The sequence below is a fragment of the Notothenia coriiceps genome, unplaced genomic scaffold (genome assembly GCF_000735185.1).
Source record: "Notothenia coriiceps isolate Sejong01 unplaced genomic scaffold, NC01 NC01_scaffold00020999, whole genome shotgun sequence".
NCBI lineage: Eukaryota > Metazoa > Chordata > Actinopteri > Perciformes > Nototheniidae > Notothenia > Notothenia coriiceps.
In genome coordinates this window covers 30,941-55,869 of record NW_011353700.1, presented here as the reverse complement: position 1 = coordinate 55,869, position 24,929 = coordinate 30,941, and the positions used below count along the sequence as shown (strand labels likewise).

General features: G+C 40.0%; 1 protein-coding gene across 2 annotated transcripts; it reads right to left on the bottom strand.

Annotated features, from left to right (window-relative positions):
• Positions 1-25: 25 nt before the first annotated feature.
• thbs2a (thrombospondin 2a) lies at positions 26-17,632 on the bottom strand. Of its 2 annotated transcripts, XM_010779948.1 has the most exons (23): positions 17,405-17,632; positions 16,997-17,068; positions 16,172-16,725; positions 15,624-15,708; positions 13,283-13,482; positions 11,677-11,817; positions 11,498-11,591; positions 10,965-11,135; positions 9,814-9,990; positions 9,325-9,498; positions 8,236-8,363; positions 7,974-8,126; positions 6,616-6,834; positions 6,421-6,528; positions 6,176-6,335; positions 5,956-6,074; positions 5,641-5,875; positions 4,188-4,415; positions 3,814-4,085; positions 3,146-3,243; positions 2,835-2,974; positions 1,878-1,908; positions 26-1,544 (listed from the first exon to the last, which is right to left on the bottom strand). In XM_010779948.1, exons 2-23 carry the CDS (start codon positions 17,061-17,063, stop codon positions 1,541-1,543), a joined length of 3,558 nt encoding a protein of 1,185 aa, XP_010778250.1. In that variant the 5' UTR covers positions 17,064-17,068; positions 17,405-17,632; the 3' UTR covers positions 26-1,540. The 2 variants fall into 2 exon arrangements, with proteins under 2 accessions (XP_010778250.1, XP_010778251.1); XM_010779949.1 differs by lacking the exon at positions 1,878-1,908.
• Between the last annotated feature and the right edge of the window lie 7,297 nt (positions 17,633-24,929).

Below are 24,929 nucleotides of genomic sequence, written 5' to 3'. Positions count from 1 at the left end.
GAATAATTTGCAATCCTCAACAAAATGGTGTACAAGAGATTTATTTATGAAAACAGAACACTCTTACACTGAAGTTTGTAGAAAATGTATATCTAACAACACAAGTATACAAAAAAAACATTAACATTTTGTGCATTGCAAACTCTCAACAAAATGAACAAGAAGGAACCCAAATGTGGAAGGGCACGGCTGTTACACAGACTTACAACAACACGGCTGTACACACTACACAGTCAAACTTTGTTTTTAGAGACCTTCATCTGGATTCCATTTCCAACAACACTTGTAAAGCTTCAAAACATTCATAAGTGAGATTTGTGACTAACATAAAAATGAAAAAGGCATTTGTATAGAATATCTTTCATGACTCTCAGCTGTTATATGTGAAATGTCTCTCAGGCAGTACTTAGGAATCAGGCAATTAAACTGCATTTCATTTCAATACCATTCCACTGAAACCGGGATGTGCTGTCTTTTTTTAGTATGACATATTGTGTTTCAATATCGTAGAGGAAAAGCTACCGTGCCATTTTTTGAAGATGGACTATTTTAAGTTCCTATAGACGTGTAGGAGTACTGAAAAATGTTCCACGTGTACAAAAGAAATATATCACTGAGGACGACGAAGCCCTTCCTGTACAGCCAAGAAAACAAACAGTAGCTTTTTGAAACACACGTGTAACCAGAATGAACTTCCTCTGGCAGCGAATATCAAACACATAAACACAGCATGTGTGTGATTACTGAAATGCAGCTGATGTTTATCCTCTCCAAAGCCTTATGCTACAGTTGATGTGAAACATTTGAAAAACTAACAAGTGAAGGAAATGCATGACAATACTACAAATCTTGCAATACTATTTGGTGTTATCTTGTGATTGTGATATTCAATTATGCGTTTTGTCAGTGTAAACAAATAAATAATTATTTACAAACTCTAGCAAAAAATGCCAACAAACAAAACAAGCAGAGCATAAATAATTTACAAAAAGGAAATATAATACAGACTTAGTATAAACATCTTTGGCATTTACTAAAATGGCTTATTTAAATCATTTTCTGTGAGAAGAAAAAACATTCAGGATGAAAAGAATGGATAAATAGGAATGTTATGCTTTGGTTACAGTTTATGTTTGTATAAACTGTTTGATTAGCCATGAATGAGCCTCGTAACACCAAACAGACAAAAATGTATTAAAGATAGAAAATGGCAGAGTCACAAGTTATTACAAACTGAAGGAAAGCATTAACAGCGTGTAAGTGGTTGTACAATAAACCCTATTAAATGTAGACATAGGTATAATTAGATAATCTGCTTTTTTTCAACCACAAAAAAACGTGTCCAATCCCACCAGTTCTTCTTTCCCAGATTCAGAAATGTACAAGTCAACAGCCATGCTTTCCCCGGTTCAAGGCAAAGCATGGAGAAGTATGGAAAGTCTCATTCACGCTGCAATGGATTTGGCGATGACGTGATGTTTACTTTGAGGAATTCTTGTCTTTTGCCTCCTGACGTTTTTTTCTATCAGACTTGATTCAGTTATCTGTGGAAAGATTGAGAAAACAGCTTCCATTACTAAACAAAACTGGGACACTCAAGGAGGTTCACACAGTCAAAGTACCAGGGAGCAGCAACAACATGTGCACTGTGTGCGTCAAAAATAAAAGCGTGACTTTAATATCTGTGGCTGTGATTGTGAAAAGGCTGCGGGCTCATTTTTCCAGTGTTTAGCACTCAACAGAAGATCCTTGCACCAACACGCAAGGTCTTTCACAATGCATCTGGGGCATTGTACATAGGCAAGCTGACAGGCAGGAACATAGCGTGACCATTCAATTTCAGCCAACACACAACACGTAAGCCCTCTCATTGTTACCTTGTGAACACTGTTGGCCACTCCGACTCATCTGAGGTTTGAAAAAGATGTTGAAGGTTTAAATACTTTACCCAGAATCATTTACAGATGGAGAGGGTTTTCTCCCACAGTGTCTGATCTTTGAGGTGTATACAGGTTGACGTATTTGGAACATTTGCGTGTCCACTTACATACAAATACATACAGTACACACCTCACACACATAAATCCCCAGACTAAACCCTTCAACAACTATTTGTACAATAAACACCTAAGTGTTGTCCACAGAATTTAAATGATGGTTAAATAAACTTACAGCACTAAACACTACATTTATTTTAGTCAAATCCATAATAAGACAGTATTTATATTTGAAGTGTTACCTAGCTAAATACTATGTCTGTTTGTATGTCTGTGTTTGTTAGAAGAATAACTTCTCCTGCCCCAGTGACAGCAATGTTTTACTTCCCAAGCCCATAAAATAGTTAATTTTTTTACAAGGTATTAATAATTATGAATCAGTTCAAACCAGATTTAATTTAATTGTGAACCCTTCAATGCTATTCATTACAAACTATTTTGATCTAACAGTTGAAACAAAATCAGTCATTCTTGGGATATGAATTCATACAATTGCGAATCATTTATGTTGCAGAAAAGCTATATTGGTTTCTACATATGGTACAAATATTGCTTTTACTTTGACAAGCTTTTACTTTGCTTTTTAAAATACTTTTAGCTAAATGAACTATGGTCAAATGTTTGGGAAGTTTTTGGAATATGTATCCCGTGATGCTTTAACCTGGCTCCTGAGGCTAAGCAGACAAGTTAAAGTGTCATATAATGTTTTTCCGAGTTGCTGTTTTTGAAATGTGCCATTATACATGCACGCACATATATACACACGTCATTATTTCTATAACAAAACAGAACTGTTTATAGTTAGAACTTTAAAGTAATCAAAGCATTTGTACTAACCTCTGCAATCATACTTGAGGTCGGAGAAGAACACCAGTTCTTGTGAGAAGACAAACAAGCCTAACCTTCCTCCGGCAAACGTCTTGTCATAAACTGGTCCTGAGTCAGCCATGATCTGTTTACCTTCATAGACCACAACCCTGCAGAATACAGGTCAGACATTAACTTCTTAATGAGTTGAGATTACAATGATTACTAGTGGACAGTATTTCCAACAAACTGCATTAGAGAGATTTTTAACAGAATACAATACAATAATACATATTATTACATAATACAATATTCCTTTTATGGTCAACTTTGTTTCTTACCTTATAAAACCAGTCTTTGGCCTGTGGATGAGATGCCACCTGTAGGCGGTGTAATCCTTCCAGCCAATGTTTTTGGGGTCATGCCACAGAGTCCGCACCTATGTCAAATAGTTAACAGCATTTAATACAGCTTCACCCTTTTGAGGTCACCTATTATGCAAAATCCACGTCTCGTGTATTTTATACATAAATATGTGTCCCCTCTGTGTAAAGACATTCAAAAGTTTCATGAAAAAAGATTCTCTCTCTTTTTGTCCGGATCCATTTATATAAAAACCTGTCTGAAAATGAGCTGATCAGATTTGGGCAACTTTGTGATTTCATAACGATTTTTTTGCTTGTGTAACCATTAGCCAATAACCAACCAAGGTACCCCGCCCCCCCCCCCCGACCACCATTATCACCTGAATCGTCCTCCTAGGGCACCCTTGTGTTTAAAAAAAAAAAAAACCCTTTGTAAATGGGCGTGGGGTTTGGCTGTTCATTTCCATTTAGGGCTGAAACACAGGGTTTTATGGGATGCTACAATGCATGACCTGTTTGGTATTTCGAGCCAAACACTTCAGAGACATGTTTTGTATATATCTGAGACCTATAATATACTGTTGAAAAAGAGTATAATAGGGGACCTTTAAAATAAACTAAAGATCATCAAGCATGAAGCCCACCTGTCCAGCAGTGTTGCCCGTGTGCCACAAAGCATTCCTGAGGTTTTCTCCTGTGCCAGTGGTGGAGTTGACCACTTTGAGTGAAACACCGGAGATGCCGAAGGCCTTCGAGGGCTTGTCCTCCCAGTAAGTCTGCGTGATCTGCTTCCACATCACGACATAGAAGCGCCCACTCGACTGGTAGCCGAACACAAAACCTGCATAGTCATCATCTCTGTCCGTGTTCACGTACATCGTTCCGCTGAAGTCCACAGCACTGAACTCATCAAAACCTGTGATGGTGTGACAGAAACGTGCCAAATATTACAGCTGTGAAGTCAAACAGAGGTTCAAAGAGCATAAACTAATGGAGTAAAAATATGCAAGCGGCTCACCGACTGCGATGCCTGGGTCAGAGTTGGCAGTCTGGACCAGCTCTTTGCCCTGATGTCTGACCACCCAGTTGGGATCGATTTGAGTGGTTCCCTTAGGATCCAAGTGGACCATCTGGAACTTTCTGAAGTCTGTGATACTGATGGCATTGTTCTCCGGACACACATCAAGAATATCTGGAATACTGTCGTTGTCAAAGTCATCTTTGCAGGCATCTCCTCTCCCATCGCCTGCTCAAGAAAAAGAGATCAAATAAATTAGTTTGACCCAATTAAATGTAGACATGTGAGATTTATATGACATTTTTTCCTATTTCTCCAGAGATGGGAAAATCTCTATGGCAGCATGTGAGTATCATAACAAAATTCCCTCTTCTCTGAGTACTAAGCAGCTCCTCCAAGTCAATATAAAAATGAATGGGGGAAAAAACGATTCCTCCCAGGAATCTGACTTTAATACCTAGGCCAAGTCTAATAAGGCAAATCAGCCATCTGTTCATGCTGTGACAACTTCCACTGATACTTGGAATAACTTCCACTGACATATGAGTCTATTAAAGGCCAGGACCAAACAGTGGAAAGGACACCAGAGGCTAATGAAGGCCACAGTGTGGAAGTAGCTAGCTGCTTTCTGTCATCAGCTTTGTTATTGCACATGGGCCAAAACGATCCTATCAAATAAACACTATCTGACGAGCTGTGAAAGCGTCAGTGTCCGGGGCCTTCCTCCTTCGCGGTCTGTTTTCGGTTACAGACAGCTGTACAAACTCCAGGTAACCCTGCTTAAATTGGGCACTGTGGAATAATCACTAGCAAAGCCTGAGGGAAATAAAAACTTCACAGCCTGGCGTGTGCCCTGCTGGGCGGCTCACTGAAGTCATGCAGAATGACATCAATTGTGCCAAGCCGACCGTTGACTTTTTCCACAGCCACCATATTTCACACCTGCTGCAATTGAGCTAATTGCTGACTGTGAAAACATCTGTGGGACGGCAGGCTGAGTTAAATGTGATGGAGTCAGAGAGTAATGAGTGAAAGTCTGAGTGCAGCTGAAGCTTCAACTTCCACTAAGGAGACCTTGAGTTGAGATTATTTTGTCAATAAACTGCTAACCCCTTTATGTCAAAATGTATCTTGATGTCAGTTTTAATTAAATATTGTTTAAGTAAGCAACAAATAAGTTGATGAAGTTCCCTAGTCTTAAAATAGTACGCAGCAAAATAATATGGCTGTAGGTAACTTAAGTCGGGGAACATTTTAAAGAGGCAGTTAACCACAAAATCTACATTTTCCGATGACCTGAAGTGCTATTAATCAATCTTGAATATTTTGAGTTATACGATACGATACGATATACTTTATTGTCCCCGTAAGGAAGACAATATGAGTTGCTTCATATGGAGATATTGGCAGCGGAGATGTCTCCCCTTTAACACTTTAAATGTTAAATCCTCACCATCAGAGTCCACCTGATCTTCGTTGGGTGTCAGTCTGCAGTTGTCCTTGTCGTCAGGTATACCATCATCATCATCATCATAGTCACATGCGTCTCCTTTGCCGTCCTTGTCATGGTCCACCTGGTTGGCGTTGGCCACATAGGGACAGTTGTCCAGGTTGTTCTGATGGCCGTCCTCATCGATGTCCTGGTTATTGTCACACTGATCTCCAACCAAGTCGTTGTCCACGTCGGTCTGTTGGATGAAAACAGACAGAGGTTAACACTTCCTACACTTACTGTAACGTGCCATTATCATGCAGTATGGTATGTCACCTGGTCGGGGTTGTGTAACAATGGACAGTTGTCACACTGGTCACCAACTCCATCCATGTCAGTGTCCTTCTGTTCAGTATTGTACACATAGGGACAGTTGTCGGCCTCATTCAGAATTTCTGAGGAAAAAGGGAAGTTTTATTGAGAATTTAAGGTACAAATATAATAATAGGCTGCCTTAGATGGACTGATTTGATCTATTAAAGTTTGGCTATTTTACCATCTCCATCAATGTCTATTGCACAGGCGTCCCCTTCTCCGTTGTGGTCGGTGTCTATTTGAGCAGGGTTGTGCTCATAAGGACAATTGTCGCAGCGGTCGCCAACTTCATCCTTGTCAAAGTCAAACTGGCGAGGATTGTAAAGTAAGGGGCAGTTGTCCTGTGGGGGAAATAACAGTAGTTGTTAGGGAATACTTTTATTATCATGAATGTGTTAATAGAAAATGTGCCAAAAACTCTTGTACCCTTTCGTCGAGAATTCCATCATTGTCGTCATCCTTGTCACAAGCATCTCCTTGACCGTCTTTGTCAAAGTCTTCTTGTCCAGAGTTGGGAAGGCTAGGGCAGTTATCCTACAAATAATAAGACACAGATACCATAATTTATAATAACTGCAGCAATGGCTACACCAAGTAAGGTAATGAAGTACAAGAACATACCTTCTTGCAGTGATAGGTGGCGTTGGCACCACACACAAGGTTCTGATTGGGCCAGCCATCCAAATCTGAGTCTTCTCCACAAATGAAGCCGTCTCCAGCGTAACCAGTCCTGCACTCACACTTGTACATAGGGTCACTGAAGTGGCTGATGTAGATGCATTCGGCATATTTGTGACAGTTGTGGGTTTTGTCCTTGCATGGGTTCTCTGGCTCACACAGCTGAAGAAAAACACGGCAGGTTATCAATGACATGTTGAAGTCAAGAGTACTTATCTTACTACTACTTCCTTAAGGTTTCTTTTTGGAAGCTACTTCAAAGAAAGGGCTTATCTGAATCTAAAGGAGAGATTTTGGCCACAGTGCGTGGCTTTTCTGGGCACAGTTGATTTTATGAAATCCCATTTAATGCATTATCCATCCCACTATGACCCACTGTTGCCGCTTTATTGCAGCACAAGGTATTCACAGCTGCCACTCATTACCAGAGGATGAGCATGAAGGCAGTCTGGATGCCACTCCATGAGCTCATAGAGCAGAGAGTGACAGCAGGACAGGCCTTTGATCAAAACCGTGAAATGGAACCCCCTTAATCCAAGCAATGAGACAATTCCTGTTTTCCCAAATCGATTAACAACATTGGGGCATCATATCCAAGACAAGCAGCTGCAAAGGCCAAAGACGAACATAATGGTCCAAGAGGGATTTATGCAAGGGTCAGTCAGAGTAGCTCAGGAGTTTATGAATACAATGATCACAAAGGAGAAGAAAAGGGTGTTCCAATCAAGTAATTAGTGTGACTTTTATGACATGTCGTATTACTCGTAATGCCGCTCAAAACTTAGCAGCTATGACAGCGGTGGAATCTAACTTGTTTTGAAGGTCTAGTGAGGGGAGCCAAAGTCAAGAACAGCTTCCCATTGTTTTGCTTTAATAAAAGCACTGATCTGTTCAGCATCTACAGTAACAAATACAGTTTCAATCTACCTCTGATCTTGCAGTTAAGGTAACAGAAATGTGTAACATATGTTTGTTCTTAAGTTTCCCAAATGTCCTCCTGCTCCTTCTGCCCGCTGATACTGGGTCAAGCTGGAGTGGCTTCCCTTCCAACGAAGTATGAACACCCTCAGAGAAAAAACTAGGCTTGTAAATCACACAAAGTTCTTCTTCTATCATTCATGAATTTGGATCCGACATACAAAAATCCACACAGCTGCTTTTGAAAACCTAGCCTGGAGCTAAAGGCCCACATGTTTCTTCTCTTTACTTCATTTTGTTCTCACTTCAAATGCTATCCCTGTTTGAATAGCATCCAATCAATAGTTTGTTATTGGAACTGAATGTGAATAACATTCACTCACTTGTTTGTTCTTCTTTGCAGCCTCCACACCCATACCAAAAGGCTGGGTGCCCTTGTAGCGCTTCGGACAGGGCAGGCAGTGAAAACCTGGGTTGGTGTTGACGCAGCGCTGCATTCCACTCCCTTTGTAACAAACATCAGAGACCATGTCGCACTGTAAGAGGGGAATGAAAAGAATCAGTGAAATTCAGACAAATAATTACATGAAGGAAGTATTAAATACATGTCTGGTTCATGCACATGAGGAAAACAGGAGTTTTTACTTCATTGATATCTTCACAGTGGGTACCATTTCCACGGAAACCAGCAGGGCATGGGCCACACTCCCAGGATCCATCTGGAGAGCTGTTGCAATCCACTCCCCCAAAACAAGGGTTAGACAGACAGCCATCTGCAAAACATTTAGATGGGCACAAACAAGGGATATTGAATTAAACATTGTTGGATATATCTGAATAGTGTGCCTCCAAATGATTAGACTTTAAAATGAGATTTTAACTCAAATTGATACTTATAATTTATTTAATATCGATACTTAAAGGTGGGGTAGGTAAGTTTGAGAAACCGGCTCGAGATAAACTTTTTGTTATATTCCATGAGATGCTCTTAACATCCCGATAGCAATGAATATCTTAAGTGCTTTGACAAAAAATCCATTCAAAAAATTCATCTGTGGAAGCCGTAGTACTGTAAAAAGCACGACCAATCATTTTAGCCGGCCCGGCTAAAATAACTGGAAGGCCTACCTGCCTATCAGCCTTCCATCTGTGCACAAACTTATCTCGTGCCCTCATTGGTCATGTGCGTGTTCGTGTGTTGGAGGAGGGGCTCTGTAAGGGAGTGGCAGATTTTTTCCGGCTGTGTATTTTCAAATTCTAGCGCACTCGAGCTGGTTTCTCCAGAATTACCTGCCCCACCTTTAAGTTAAAAAATACATTTAACAACATTTCTTTCAAACACAGTGCTTTAGCTACTCTGCAAGAAATACTTTAACTTTTTTTTTTCATGTTATCTGTCAGAAATATAATCTTAAAGTATCAAGACAAGTTCAACAGTCTACAGACATGTTAGCTATGCTACTTAGGCCAGTGTTGCTTTTAGCTTAAAGCTAAAGAGTGCATAATGAATGACAGTTGCAAAGCATACTAATATGGTGGTGTTTAGCATGTATAATGATCACCCTGTACAGCATGAACGTTTACTGTGTTAGCATGTTAACTTAGCTTAGCAGCACAATTAGCAAACATGGTGGTGTTAAGCAGGTATAGTAAGTCAGTAAAATAATAAATGACAGAAATTGACATCCCTAGAGCAAAAAGATGGCGTGGCTAATGTAGATGACCGCTGCTCACCAACAGGACAGGGTTTTTTGTTACAGCTGTCACTGTCCTCAGCCTCCCCGATACATTTCTTGCCACCATACTGAGGTTGAGGACTATTGCACACACGCGCCCGACTTTTGATCCCTCCTCCGCATGTTGAAGAACAGGTTGCCCATGGAGACCAAGGACCCCAACCACCATCAACTAAAAAGATAAGGAAATATATGATAAGGAGTGCATTTTTTTGCCATCAAGTATTTCATTCTACACATATTTTCGCCATTTTCTTTATAAAAAAGCAGCCAGAGAGTCTGAAGCGTGGAACTTAATACTACAAGAGAAAACATACAGAGCTGATTTGAGTCAACATTTTCTGAACGACAGACAGGAATCCAGTCCACAACACAGGGGGAACGTTGCCTCGGGGGAGCCAAAAGGGTCAAGAAAAGTCTGGTTCTTTCACACGGATGCTGCTGTAATGGAGATGCTGCTTTTGAGTTAACAGGCTGAAACACTCACTGGGACAGGGCTCTGCAGTGCAGCGCTGAGTCTCTCTCCCATTCCCCTCACACTCTGTACCCCCCAGTTGTGGCATGGGAGCGTTGCAGTGTCGTATCCTGGTGATCTGTCCTTCTCCACAGGTCACTGAGCAGGACGACCATGGGGACCACAAACTCCACCCTCCGTCCTGACGAACTGGGTATCAAACATCAAACATCTCATTCAGAGATCAACAAAACACATGTCACATATTATCCTCTAGATTTCCACTCAGTCAAATAGTTACAGACGTGTATAATTTGCAGAAAGCAAAGAAAATGGCCACCACATTTTCTTTAAGTAAACAATATGTGATGCTGGCGACGATGGCTCACTTTCAAAGATGTTCTATGATGCCTGCGCCAGTATTTATGTCATTGTGGGTAAACTTACCTCCAGTGGTTAGACTGTTTCAGTTACTCACACAGATGCAGTGTAATGTAAGCTGCAAGTAATAACACATGCAAATCCTACAATTTATGAAAAGCCGTATGTTTGGGCTTCCACTTTCATGTAGTACTGTCCATTTAATGATCAAATTAATTAATATTAATTATTTTTGCAAGCAGTGGTGAGTCACAGCGCTGTGGAACACTCAGTGATTTATTTGGAATTTAATTTGAGTGGCTACACCCAGTAACCATATCATGAGCTCCAGGGCTTAACTGGGATTCACTGGATCCTTTTTCGACAGATTGAAAAAGAAACAGAGGCGTTCAATTGGTATTTTGCACTTTTAGGGATCCTATCATAATATGTTCAAGGTTCAAGGCTTTTATTGGTCATACGAACATAGCTACAGTGTAGTTATGACGATGAAAGTCCTAGGTCACAGGCTCCTCCAACAGTGCAACACAATAAAACAGATAAACAGAAAAATATAGTGCAAGTAAATAGTGAATAGTAAATACAAAAAGAAAAATAGGGAAAAAAGTGAAATAGTGCAGTATGTTTTCACAGTTCCAGCATATTTCCCCCTCCCACATCACATACTGTTATTTGTATTAATATTGATTTGGGCAAAGGTAGCATACTTTGATCAAGTAACACTACTGCACTTTAGGTTGCTAATACATCTCAAGTGTTTAAATGAGAACTGAGTGGCAGAAGAGTTTCAACAACGTCCTTACCACGGCTGTCGCATCTGCTCAGGCTACACTTGCGGGTCTGAATAGAAGATCCGCTGCAGGGGTTGCTGGTTGCATCACATGACCGACCCCTCTGCTGAGTTCCTATCCCGCAGGTGACTGTGCACTCCGTCCACTCTGACCAGGGAGACCAGCCATCCTCACTGTCTATCGCTGGAACAAGCAAAAGCACAAAGTCAACTTTCTTTCGCAAACACTCCCCCTCTCCTCGATGTTTAAACAGAACTACAAAATGACCATCAAAGGATCATGACTGCATTGTTTTTATTATTTATGTCAGCCTGTTTATCGCATGACGTCATCTGAAAATCCCACAGCAGCCACACTGAGTGACTTGTATTTTGTCCCATAAATATGTGGGTCGCTCATATAAACCAACTGGCTGCAACACTATTGTGGTCAAACTTTATATGTGTGGACTATTGTTTTTACGCCATATTGAACCATTAATTTCAAATAGCATTCACGCATAAAACTTAATTGTGTTTATATACTGGGAGGATCTGATTACTTACGCAAACACACTGGGCAGCACTCTCCGTCGATAAATGACGGGCTGGCACAGGCCACTGGGGGGCATGTGATTTGGTGACACACAATTTTGGACTCCTGCCATGAATGAATGAAATACATATATCAGGATCATTGACATCCACGGTGAATCTGTCCATATTTCCACATGACTTGGCACTACCTGGCAGGTACATTTGGTGCAGCTGTCTACAACCCAGTCTTCCTTATCATCGAAGAGGCGGCCATCCTGCCAGCACATGTTTTTCTCTTTTGGCTTCTTCATCTTCCCAAGGGCCTCCTTCATGACTGTGTTCTCCTCTGTCTTAACATACAAAGACAGACATATTTGCAGTCAGAGAGGAGATCAGTCATAAACGATTAGGGCACACTCATGACAGAGGTATGCTGCATTCCATAAAGAGGCATACACCTGCTGAAAAGCTGATTCCATCATGAGAGCACATGTGAGGTTACTTTTCACCAGGTGGAAAGGGTAATAGTGCATAATGTCCCAGTAAAAATAGTGTTTCTCACTTAAAGAGTTTAACACATCACTTGTGTTGAAAACCAGTTAAAGCATGAACATCACTTTCCATGTTTCCATGCCCTTTCCAACAGTCCTATTTTTTTTGTGCTACATATTCTTCTTTCTGTGTTTTTGTATGCACTATATACACCAAAGCTAATTCCTCGTATGTATCAACCTACTTGGTAATACAACCGATTCTAATTCTGATTCTGATGTAGCAGCATGTAGCCCTTTTAATTAACCTATTCCTCCAACATGTATTCCTCTCCAGTTCATAATCAGAGTTCAGGTCGACAACTTCATATGATTATGAGACATCTTTCTTTAAGATGGCCTCAATAGGGAAACAAAGCTCAAAGACCAGAAATAAAAAAAATGTAATAACCCAAAGAGGTAATCTACACGAAAAAGTTACTACATTTTATTATTATTATTATTAATGAGAAAATGTTTAACTCAAAATGTGATTTGCATTACTCAAAATGGCAAACTACATGTCTTTATTTCTCTATGTTTCAAGGAAAACAGCACATTAAATGTGCTGCTTAGTTGTCCGTATTGTAACCTCCAGCCTAGTTGGAGACCAGGGGATCTCTGGCTGGACTCCTGAACACTTGGGAGCTGTCAGTCGATAAACTATTGCCAAAGGTGTGTGTGAGCATCCTCCCGTTGGAAAAAGGAGGCAGCAGCGTGCAGCACTAGAATCTAAGACACCACTCGATCTGGAAGAGCCTCAGGGACCCTTCTCATCCCAGCCACATTTTTCTTTCTCCCAAGGTTCATGCTTGGACTCTCTTATTGCTGGGAGACTCCCAGAGGAAACACATGGGCTGTTTAAACACAGCCAGACATTAGACTGGAACCCATCGCTGCCAGGGGAACACTTCCTATATCCACATGTAACATGTCATAAAATCTTTCTGACTAACGCTACAGATAGCAGGAGTCACACGGGTTCAGCCACCACAGGCCACTCTATAAACAGTCCTGCAGCTACTTTCTGTTTGCTTTCAAACCAATGGAGGTAACCTAGTAACCTAATTCAAACTTCTTACTTCCTGGCTACCACAGCGAGGATTGTATAATTTGTTTCCCTAAAATGTCAATTATTTAGTGAAATTTTCCTTCCTCACACAAAAACAGATTTGAATGATTTTCCCATTCAGCACTGAAATTGGCATGTAAAGCAGAGGGAAACAGGCAGTAGCTTGTCTAACACAAACACAATGATTTACACTATGTCACTTTTACTACTTACCACTTTTTGCAAGCCATCAATAAGGTTGCTGACGACAACTCGCAGGCCATTGAGCTCCTGGAACATGGTGCTAAGTTCCTCGCAGGAGCGCTCGCACATATCTGCGCCCACATCGTCTGTCTTCTGACCGATAATGTTTGTGGTGATGGAAGGACTCACATCTACAATTTCTGTGCTCTCGCTCACAATATTGGCATCATCTGGAGGGGGCAAAATAGAGACATCAAGACAACGAAGATACAAATGAAGGACAAACATTGGTGATGGGAAACACACTTGAGGGGTCTGATGATTGAAACACAAGGACTTTGTTTAGGGAACGGAGTGATTTCCGTTTTGTTTGTATCCGGTAAAAAGATCACAACAATGCAGTAATTACAATGTTTGGTTTTGTTCTCCAAAACAGATGTTCACTCAGCGTGGGTTTGATTTGACAAATGGATCTGTCTGAAACACTGACGGTAAATCTGTCCACCAGAGATGACAGCAAGGGTTGGCTGTGGGAGGGGATTGAAAATATTGGTATTCGAGAAGTGAGGAGAAACCACACCGTTATAAATCCTATGGACCATTTATAGAAGTGGACATTTCCTATATGAACTTAACAGACCAAGTGACCACACAGATGGGTTTACAAGCAGCCTGTGAAGCTCAGGGTCTTTTTCTTACAGCTGATCCGTAGCACAGGCACTAGAAATACCCTCATCTCCAAAGTGTGTGAAATCCCTCGAGTTGAAGCAGACAATCTGCAAATCTGATAGGCGAAAATACAAATCACAGAGAAAACAGGGAATCTTTTGTGGGGTGGGAATACACTAAACCATATGAAATTATGAGTATCTGTCTTTTAAACTCCCTTAATTTATTTTCCTAATTTGTATCTCAAACCACTTCATCTTCAGCGAGGAGCTTTATTGCTGTGTGATGCTGAAAACAAACACACAAGACACATATCAAAGCTCCATGGAATGCCTGTCAGTCAGCCAAAGCACAGCACATATCTGCAACTGGTTTGGATCTTACAATGTAAATTGCCGAAGATTAATAGCAGACCAGGGGACTCTAAATCAAGTAGTCGTCCAAATTGCTCAATGATGTCCCACTGTAGCCAGTGCTATGTTTTCTTTCCCTTTCAGTCTGGTAGATTCATTCAAATCTCAGGAGGGCTTCACGCTGTGTGTGTGTGTGAACGTGCGCAAGCTTGTCTGTGAAAGCATTTAAACATTCTTCTCTCCCTGATAGACATTTTATTTTTTTCCTCAAGGTAGATCGAGGAAAGAATATCAAAAAAAAGGGCGAGAGCTTGTGTAGTTTTAATACTGCCCATTAATGTCCAACATGACAGTTTTTATGAGTGTGGGTTATGTGACTTTTGGCATTAGAATTGCTGCCAGGGCAGAACCTTGACTGGTACCAGCCAGTATGCAGAAAACTTCCAAGCCTTGGTGACTTTTGTTAAAAAACAAAAACTCTTTCAACACAGCTTGTGGCATCTAAAATGCAACAGCTCTGTCACGCACAAACATGCCGACCACATATTGATTTGCTTTGTCACAGCAAACTAAAGACACTGTTTCCAGCTCTTGGGACCCTTTAGCTTTGTTGAAAATGATGATTATGTACATATTAACTGGGATATCTGTATCCTTTTTTGTTACAGTCTCTCTGTGTGTGATGATCATGAGGTACTGTTCCTCATGCGAGCAAAGCTTCAGCTGAGAAAAGCTACCTAATCAGCCAATTCATGACTTCATTGTGTGTATGTGTGTTTGTGTGTGTGCAGCTGGAAATGGAAGCACCCTGCTCTGCAGTATAGCATTCACTTTCTCTTTTCTTTCTCAGGCATTATCCCAAGTCCAATGCCAATGGAAATAAATGTGAGCATCTGTATCTCCTTTTTTTCACCACACACACTGATCGACATCAAGCCACTGCATCGACACTGTTGTTTCTGTAAACACAAAGTAATAGTGGGAGATCCTGCCGCATATCAAAGCTGCAACTTTCTTGATCCACTTTAGAAAGAAAAAGAAAAAAAAGCTACATTTGAACAAAGAGAGGCTCTGAGTTTGCTAAACTGTTTTGTCTGGCAAGTTGCTTTCGTTTATGCTTAACAAAACACAGATACCATGCTCTGGAGGATTGCATGTGAAAGAGTTTCCCGATCACATCTGCAAGGTATTGGGCTTCAAACACTTAGGAAATATAATTATTTTTGACTCATCATTTGGCTTATGAAAACCTCACAAATAGAAATGGTTCTCACTGCATGAGTTTGGCAGGAACTTTTGGATGACAGTGGTTTAAACTAAAGAAAACAACCCAAAAAATCCACTCTTACCTTGTTTGAGGACTTCGCAGTCTCTGCTCAGCAGGATGTCTTCCACTGTGGTGTCAAAGATAAAACGCACATTCTGCAGGAGGCCCTGTTTGGAAAGAAAATATGTGTCTCTATTGCTTATTTTGGCATATTTTAGGAATTACATATGTCCCTTTTCAATAGCCACTTACTACTGTTCAAGCTTGCATTGGGAAAAGAGAAACACTTTCTCTCTTGACCTTGTCACCCTCAATTTTACAGACAGGGGTAATTTAGAGTCTAAATCTGGAGTCTTTTACAGACAAGAAGACCAAGGCAACATTGAGCCACTCTGCCACACTTTAAAGAGGGAATATGCATGTCTCTTCTTCTGGAAACTGTTGTTTAAAATGAGCTTTTATTACAGGCTTTGTTAAGACCACAGTTTCTTGTAATTTATGAAAGGTAACACAATATTCTCGGGCCGTTAAACTTCTGCAATCCAGCCAGAAAAGTCACAAAAAGACTGAAGTAAGAATTAAGTTTCCAGATGCTAGGAAATCCTAGCAGCAAATAAGCCAAAGTCTTACCCTGAAGTGGTTCTCCCGGGTGGATCCCTTGGCAACATACATGAGGCTTCCCTCAGCCTGCAGGTGCTCGTAGAAAGGCTCATCCAGGATGAAGCTGTCTACCAGGCTGCAGCCAACAAAGAGGTTTGCATTTTCACCATGAACATGAAGTGTGATATTCTTCCACTGTGAGTCAGAAAGGTCCACATCCTCAAACGAAACCACGTTCTGGGAGCCGTCCACCCAGTACACCAGGTCCAGAGTGTTGGCACGTCCGTTGGACACAATCTCAAACTGCCGCCTGCCATCAGAGGTCTCCAAACCAATCAGGGTGCCCCTTGAGGCGCGGTCTTGGCGGATGCTAGCCACAAACACAAAGCCCTCATTGTTTTGAATCTGACGTAGTATTTGTTTTAGTATGGGGGGGCTCACTGGGGGCAGGTGGTCGAAGCGGATAAAGCGGAAAGCTGGGGCTTCTGAGTCTTGGCCCCGAAACTGTTTGGCCCCCAGGGTCTTGCGAGAAATGTGGGTGATTTCAAACAAGTCGAATAAGGTCTCATCCTCCTGCTCACCATCTACAAGTTAGACCAAAAATAAATGCATAGGGACTGTTTATGGAAAGATAATACTTATTGATAAAATACTGTCTTGAAAATAAGAGAAAATGGCATAAGGCATAAACATTGAAAACTATTCAAATAATCTTAAAAACGTCACTGGAATGTAGGGTTGCACCTTAAGTTAGTTTTACTAGCATTGAGTTAGGTCATAACTTAAACAACATCATAATAATAACTTCCTATTGAAAGTCAGCATTGCAGTCACAGTTACAATTGTTCCACTTACCTTGAGGTAAAGCGTGGAGGAAATTAAATGATAAGAGCAGCAAGAAGAGACACCTCCTGAGTATCATATCTCCTTCAAAAGAAACAGAAATATTTTGATATTGTTATTCGTTTTTATGGTTTTTGTGGCGACACCTTGGGTCCATTTGAAATGTTGGGTTTGCCTTTGAGCCTCTCAGTGAATATTTAAAAAAATAGTGAAATAGATACAATAGTATAAACAAAATCCCGGATATTTAACTGTAATCTACCATTTACAGCATCTGGAAACTCTTTAACTTTCCTTAAAGTGTTTTCACCCAACAAGTAGCCTAATGAATTACTTAGCGCTGTTCAACTGCCCCTTGACTGTAAACCATCAATCCACTTAATAAAGTTAAACGACAAAAGTGCCGTCCATTTAACTTACCTGACGAAGGCAGACGTTATGTTTCAGTCCGTCAGATATCCGACAAAAGTCAAATGAAAAAGCCGATGACAAAAGGAATAAGAAGTGGTAACTCCTGTAGACCTCGTGCGTAAAAAGGGTTAAGTCCACGTTGGTTCTAAACATCCACAGTCTGCAGGACTAAAGGCACAACAGTGACTAGAGCATCCACTTCCCTCCTCTTATATAGAGGCATGCAGAGAGCCTGTCAGTCAAACTGCTCTGGGTATGAACCGTTTGCAGCCGGTTGTTAAGAGACCGAGTTACATAATTATCTTCCGATGGCGTAATTTTCATATCCGCGCGCGCTCATAGAGGCTGGTATGAGGGGTGAACAACCCATAATTTCTCACGGCGTGATGTCCACCATCTCCTCCCTATCACACCCACCTTCCCTCTATGTCGACAGCTAATTCACTTTAATTGGGGAAGGGAGATTTGGACTGTTACACACTAAAGACACAATGTTATTTGTAGTGATTAAAAAAACTAACAACAACAATGTTTTCAGTATGTTGCTCTGGGTGATCTTAAAAAACAAAACAATTCATAACAGCAGAATAATGATATGGTATAAAACAGAGACTCTAACCCCACTTTCTTGAATCTCATAGGTTATAGAAATAATTCAAGCTTTAAGTAACATTTTTGGAGTTGTGCTTAAAGGCATTTTGACAAAAAAATAGTTATAGAAAATTCCAATTAAATCTGCAATGTAATAAAACAAAACAAGATCAAGAAAATGACCTCTAATACGATAGAAACCTTGGATGCTTCCAGTGCTTGGAGACTGATAGGTTTTTGCCAAAGCTTTCCTCTGTGGTGTCAGGGAAAAGAAAAGCTGATACAACATCTAATTCCTGGAGCCCTGTGGAGGGATCATAGCTCTGGATGTGCATGGGTAGGCCTTTGTGTACCAATAGGATACGTCTAAGAGCTGCTTTGCGTCAATTGGAAACCTGCATTCCATTTAAAGGAAAAAACAGGCTGGAGAACAGACAGTTTCTTACCAAATTGGACAATTTCATTTCAACAACATAAATTCATAACCTGACATAAATTAGAAACAGTAGTGAACATTAAGTCAGACATACAAAAATAAGACAATGTACGCTGATGATAAAAGCCCTCTGCAGTGGCCAGAGAACATCAGATTTAAACTGTCAGGGGTGGAAAAAGTTAAAATGCTCCACAGACTTATGCTCATTAAAAACGGTAGTGTGCGGCTGTCAGTTGTAGTTTCTCAAGACGTGATTTAATCTGTTGAATATTTTCCCTTTTAACTCATTAATTATCAACTTATAATGTCAGTTATGGAAGGAAAAGTCTCCATTGGCTTTTTAAATATAGAGCTAGTCCTTCTAGTTTTTAAAGCATTAGTATAAGCCGGACATTCTTTAAATAAAATGACCATTATTCAATTAATTATTATCATGATGCCACTGATCATTTTCATTTTTTAAAACTGCATTGTGTAAGTCAAACTTGCAATACATCAATATCTGGTTATGGTTATGGAAAACTGCCATCACCTACATATGACATCTAAGATATGAGGCTTTACCGAAAAGGTTAAGAAAATATTTTTCAAAAAGTTCTGGGTCATTTGGATGCTTACCTAGTGGGCAGCAGAGATCCACACAAAACTATGGACAACTCTTTAAGTGCAACAAACACCAGCGATCAGGAGGAGTCATGCAATGAAGGTGATGGATGTCAGTTAAGGTTGATAAACAATGATAGTTTCCAACTCTCTTCTCCAAGCTGTGACTTCACCAAGGAGGTTTAAGTGTTTTTTAACAAGGAATGGGTACAGTGTGACTCAGGAGCACAGTCCAAAAAGGAAATCTGGCACCTGAAATGTTTAAAGTATGAGAACTGGAGAGAGTGACACATATTACATTGAAATTCTTGCGTCCTCTGTAAAATACAATAGTCCTGGGAATGACCAAAATTAAGAAGTTGCATAGAAATGGTCTTTTAAGTTAAGATTTACTTCAAATTGTTCATTTAATCACGCCAAACATTGAGTAATTCCAATGAAACAAATTTGGCCGGATTATCTGGCATTGTAAAATATCATTGTAATATCTCCCAAATGGAATGACCGCTCTCTTTGCATGACAATTGCAACACGATGTAAATGTATGCATTCTAATATCTGGAGGGAAGTATAATTTTTCCTTAGATGTTACTGCCCTTATTACTCATTTACTATAGGCTTTTCACTAACTATAGTTTACCAGTTAGAAACCACTAGTAAGATTGTTTGTGGTGATGGCAATGGCATCAAATTAATCTTTGTTGCTCCAAAGCCAATGAGACTGTTCCTCTACCCATTTAGCTATAGCCTTTATGATGGTTGATTTATCATGCACACTAGTTGGCAGTCTTGTCAATATAATTAAATAAATCAAACTCTACTCATAGCACTTTATGTGCAATATGTTACTTTAGCTGTGTTTAGCCAAGCTGTGTTTAGTACTAATAAGCTGACAATACACTAAACTAAGAAGGTTAACATATTCATCATTATATCTGTTAAAAACGAACATTGTCATTGTGAGTACGTTAGTATGCTTACATTTGTAATTAGCTATAAGCAACACTATGCTGTAACTAGAGCCATAAAGAGCTGCTAGCATAGCACGTCTGACTAAGATAGATTGAAGTTTCGCACAATAGCAATTTTCACTGTCAAAATATTATAGTGTTTCCCTCGCCAAACACAGGTCACTTAAATTTCACAGTCAATGACTTCATTTATTTTGGTCTTGTTCCTCAATTTAAACACTTGTGTGCTCGAGCTTATTTTCTTTCAGGAACTTTAGACAACATTTGTATTGTTACCATCGATGTCAATTTGACCTGATGACACAATGTTTTGTTTATATATAGCTGATGTATGGAGCAACATCAGTAGAACCATCAATCTGAGCCTCTTGGCAGCAGAAAGATATGGAAACAAAGAAAATTGTTTTTCAGAAATAGATCTTCACAATACAATTGTGTGTGAACCAATGACAAAACCACACAATGTTTTCATTTAATGGCTCATGCATTAGGCTATGCATCAACTGATACCATAATGATACAATATCCTCAGCTACCTGGAATCCAGAAGGAAGTTCTTATTCAAAATCCTGTCTAAACGTCCTGATCTTGTTCCAAACACAGGATATCTACACATTTCCTCTCCTACAGAGACGGATTGTTGCAGGTCGTATTTTACAACTTTTGAGTTACTTGACAGGCTTCATTTCACAAAACAGAGGTCCCTAAATATAGATTTTGAGCGAAATGAAAGTCCAGAGTGGTGCAAGTACACTGCAAAAACATTCAGGCTGATCTGTACACGCCATTAATCTTTCAAATCAATATTCTGCAGAAGGAGTAGTTTGACTTTCTGGGTTCAAAGGAAGTTTTCACTGTTTCACTGTTTCATGCTAATGCTGTCCACTAGTCACCTTACACTTTCAACAATCTGGGACAAATATGAGGAGGCTACTTTTCATTTAATTTTGTTTCATTTCAAACCTTTATTTAACCAGATTGGTTCCATTGAGATCATAGATCTCTCTTTCAAGGGAGACCTCCAACATATACTGTAGGTTCCACATGAAACATAAAACAATAAAGGACATCATACATTATATTTACAGGATACATTTACATAGTTACAGTATAGACATTTACAAGTGCCCATAGTATCAACGAGCATTTCATTTAGCCTAGCTTTAAAAACATGCAGAGGAATGAGATTGCTCAGTTTCAATTCTTGCTGAAGATTTTTCCAAGCAAGTGGAGCTGCGCACCTAAAAGCTGTCTTACCTAAGACAGTCCTTGCTCTTGGCACATCTAACAATACTACATCATGCAATCTCAGACAATAGCTGCTTGCAACTCTCTGTGTTATCAGAGAGCAGATATAACACGGGAGTTTACCCAACAAAGCTTTAAAAATAAACGTGTACCAATGACTGAGCCTCCGTACAGTAAGTGATGGCAAACCAGCCCTTGCATACAGGGTACAGTGATGTGTAAGTGCTTTACAATTAGTGACAAATCTCAGTGCGCTGTGATAGGTGGCATCTAACTTGTTCAGGCAACGGGCAGGTGCATTCATATACAACAACTCACCATAGTCCAGCACAGGTCAAAAGGTCACACTGACTAGCCTTTTCCTGGCCTCAAGCGAGAAACAGGACTTGTTTCTGAAAAAGAAACCTAGCCTAACCCTCAGCTTTTTAAGCAGGTTATTTACATGAAGTTTAAAAGTAAGACAATCATCAAGCCAGATACCTAGGTATTTATAACAGGTAACCACTTCAAGTACTTGTCCTTGCATAGTAACAATATCTAAAACAGGCTCTGGTGTCTTTTTAGCTTTTGAAAATAGCATTACCTTGGTTTTATCAACATTTNTTGGATGTGCAGCTAGGATAAGTAATAAGGGTGCTAGGAGTGATTTTTGGTGCAGTAATAGGTTAGCATTTTTCGCTCTGGGCTAATTCAGAGGGTCAGTGTTAGCATTTAGAGTTTTTTTTGAAAAAAAAAATGAAAAAGATCAGTTAAATTAGTTTTTTTCCGTTACATGGATATAAAACATTCATAGTTTATTAAATATGAAGGTTCCTTAGACGTTGTTTCCTTCAAATGATGCGATTTCGGCCCCGGATACGGGTCCGTGGGGCTTAATTAATGAATTGTGGGCTAAGCCCCGAATGTTTCCAGGTCCAGGAAACGCCCCTGGTAAGCACCAAATCCAGATGTTTCCCTCAATGGCCTTTGCGCCCTAAAAAAAATGGTGACACCAAAGGCCAAATGGCTTTGCCCCTAAAATGACGAAATTCCAAGCCTGGACACAGCCAGTGGTGGCGCTAGGGGGTGGCTACGTGGGCTCAAGCTCTGGATGTTTTACTTAAAGCAGTGCATTTTTTAAAAACGTCTCGTGAGTAATGTGCATTACCGGAGTTCAACATAGAGGCAGCAGCTGCGGGACAGTAGCCTGCGTACTACGTAACCTTCCCTGCCCTGAAGAAGAAGTGATCCTTCGTTTGCGTGAAGAGTCTGCTTTATGCGCTCCGCAGTAGCCCCGCTGCGAGGCTCCGGCGAGTTCACAGTTCATGAGCGTGCGCTCTCCGAAACTATGGCAGAAGCTTGACTTTTTTGTGCAGGAACAAACACAGTTTCCCCTGAGGTGTAGAATGAGAATTGCTGAAGCAGATCTCCTCTCCACATTATGCAGAAAACCATATATCAATATGCCTCCGCTCTGAGGCCAATAGATTACATTTAATATTCTGGCTTTAGGTTTATGAATGTATTTTTAGCTTGTTTTACCTCTATCCAATAAAGTCGGTTGACCCTCCACATTTAAGAGACATTATAACCATTGGTACTTGTTCATCTACAAGCCATATAGCCTTTATTCAGGCACTAATCATAAAATACCCACATGTTCTAAGGATCGATTAATTGGTTGACAAGACGAAAAATATTCATTATGGAACTAAATGGAACAAGACTCTTCTGTTGGCACTGTTCTGAAGCACCTGGGTCGTAGATATTGTGGGATGAGAAGAAACACTGTGCAATTAGCAGGAATGATATGTTGAAGAGTACCAAATGTTCCAGAGGAGAATTTCCTGCTCATTATTAACTCCAGGTTTTGTGGCACTCTGCATTGGTCGGTACACAGAGTTTTAAGCACTCAGGGTGAGTGAGTGTGATGCGGCCACGGTGTAGAAATAACTTTTGTCTACGTCCCCGCAAAAGCCAGCGGGTTGAGTGCTTAAGCAAACACATTTTATTTGGACATTTCCCCTGCTGCTTGGTTGGAGGTCATTTCATTATATGAAATAGAGTAAAGTCAAGTCACTCATATTTAAGTCAGGCGGGTGATGGCCATGGTTGGTTAGCAACCACCTAACCTAAAAACTATAGGTACAAGTACAAATTAACAGATGATATATTTGGGCTTGTTTTGCTGCTCACCTTGATGTTTTTCATCATTCCTTTCAATTTTTCTAATTGTTTTGCTTGAACATTTTAATAGAGAAGTAAAATTAACAAGTTACACACAAAAACATGTGTAGCAATAACATCATACACTTAACTGAGTCTCGACCACATGTGATGATAATTCTCCAGGATGGTAAAACATGATTAGAGAGGAAATCATAAAATTGCCTCTTTGAGAAAACATATTCAGTCATAAAAACAAAGGAATTTGCTAATGGCAAAGGCTAATGTTGAAACGCTATCTCTGTGTCAGAGCAGGGTTAAAGTTTAGGGTGATGGGGAGAGTTAATGAATCTGATAAATGCGCAGATACTTGATGGTTTGAACTGAGATGCCAAAATATCATCTCATCTCACCACTTTGGCTAAACGGAGCCGACTAAACGTCTTTACCTTATCAAGACCCTGAAGAAAGACTCTGCGATTAAAACTTGGAATAAGCTTTTATGCTGCAAACAATCTCATCATGTATTATTTGTTTAAATATGACTTGGATGGGTTTTGCTCTAGAAGAATAATAGAGAATCAGAAATTAATGAGCGACCTGATTAATGTTTTTTCCTCTCTTAAAGATCAACATTGTTGTTGAAAGAGTTATTCGGGTAGATTTCAAAAACTCGACGGGGTTTCTGGCCCACACTCCTGCCCTGCGTTTTGGCACCTTGTGTTACGCGCTGCTGGTTTCCCCATTTTCTCCTGCTCACTCTATGAGGGTCTTATGTTGATTTATCTAAGTGTTAAGCACTCAATGTTTATGCCTTGTACCCTGGATGACACCATCTGCAGCTAATCTGTATTTCCGTTGTTGTCTGCACACAGAGGCCCAGAAAAAGAGTCAAGTAAGACTTTGAAACTCCTGTCAAACTCTTCCTGTGCGGCTCCATCTGGATATTTCACCACTATTTACTAGAAACAACAACAGTTTGCCATCCATGTTCAACCATTAGTGTTAATTTGTATACAGTCAGAAAAAATGATGGTAAGAGTTAGTGAACACTGGGACATGTGCTGTATCAGTTAAGCCTGAAATATGACTGTAATTCGTTGACCACATAAGGAAAAACACAGGTCGACTAATACTAGTATATGAACAGTAACATGAACACATGTATGGTAAAAAGGAAAATGTTTCACATGCAGACATGTAACATGTTACTATTGAAAATGAAAACTTCAAATAAATGAGGAACAACTATGTGCTTCGAGTACTGCCAGGAGGTTTTGCACAGCTATTTGTATTGCTATATTTTTTCTTTTGATTTATTCATCAAAGTCAACGTTTTATGCTGAACGAATCCTATCAGAGTATTATGTATGTTATTATAATACAAATAATACATGTATTACTAGGAATACATCTTTTATTTGGTCAAAATGCACCTAATTTGAACAAAATAAGAATTTTATCATCTGAAATGAAGCGAAAGTAGCAGAATTTAGTGATCAATAAGGGAAACACAGTCTATCTGACAGGATCAACAGCA

Excerpts from the sequence above, each read along its gene's own strand:
- thbs2a (XM_010779948.1), bottom strand. The coding sequence starts at position 17,063 with ATGATACTCAGGAGGTGTCTCTTCTTGCTGCTCTTATCATTTAATTTC. Across the intron at positions 8,364-9,324 it reads CAAAAAACCCTGTCCTGTTG|ATGGCTGTCTGTCTAACCCT; the intron begins GTGAGCAGCGGT and ends AATGTTTTGCAG. Across the intron at positions 6,075-6,175 it reads AATAGACATTGATGGAGATG|AAATTCTGAATGAGGCCGAC; the intron begins GTAAAATAGCCA and ends CTTTTTCCTCAG.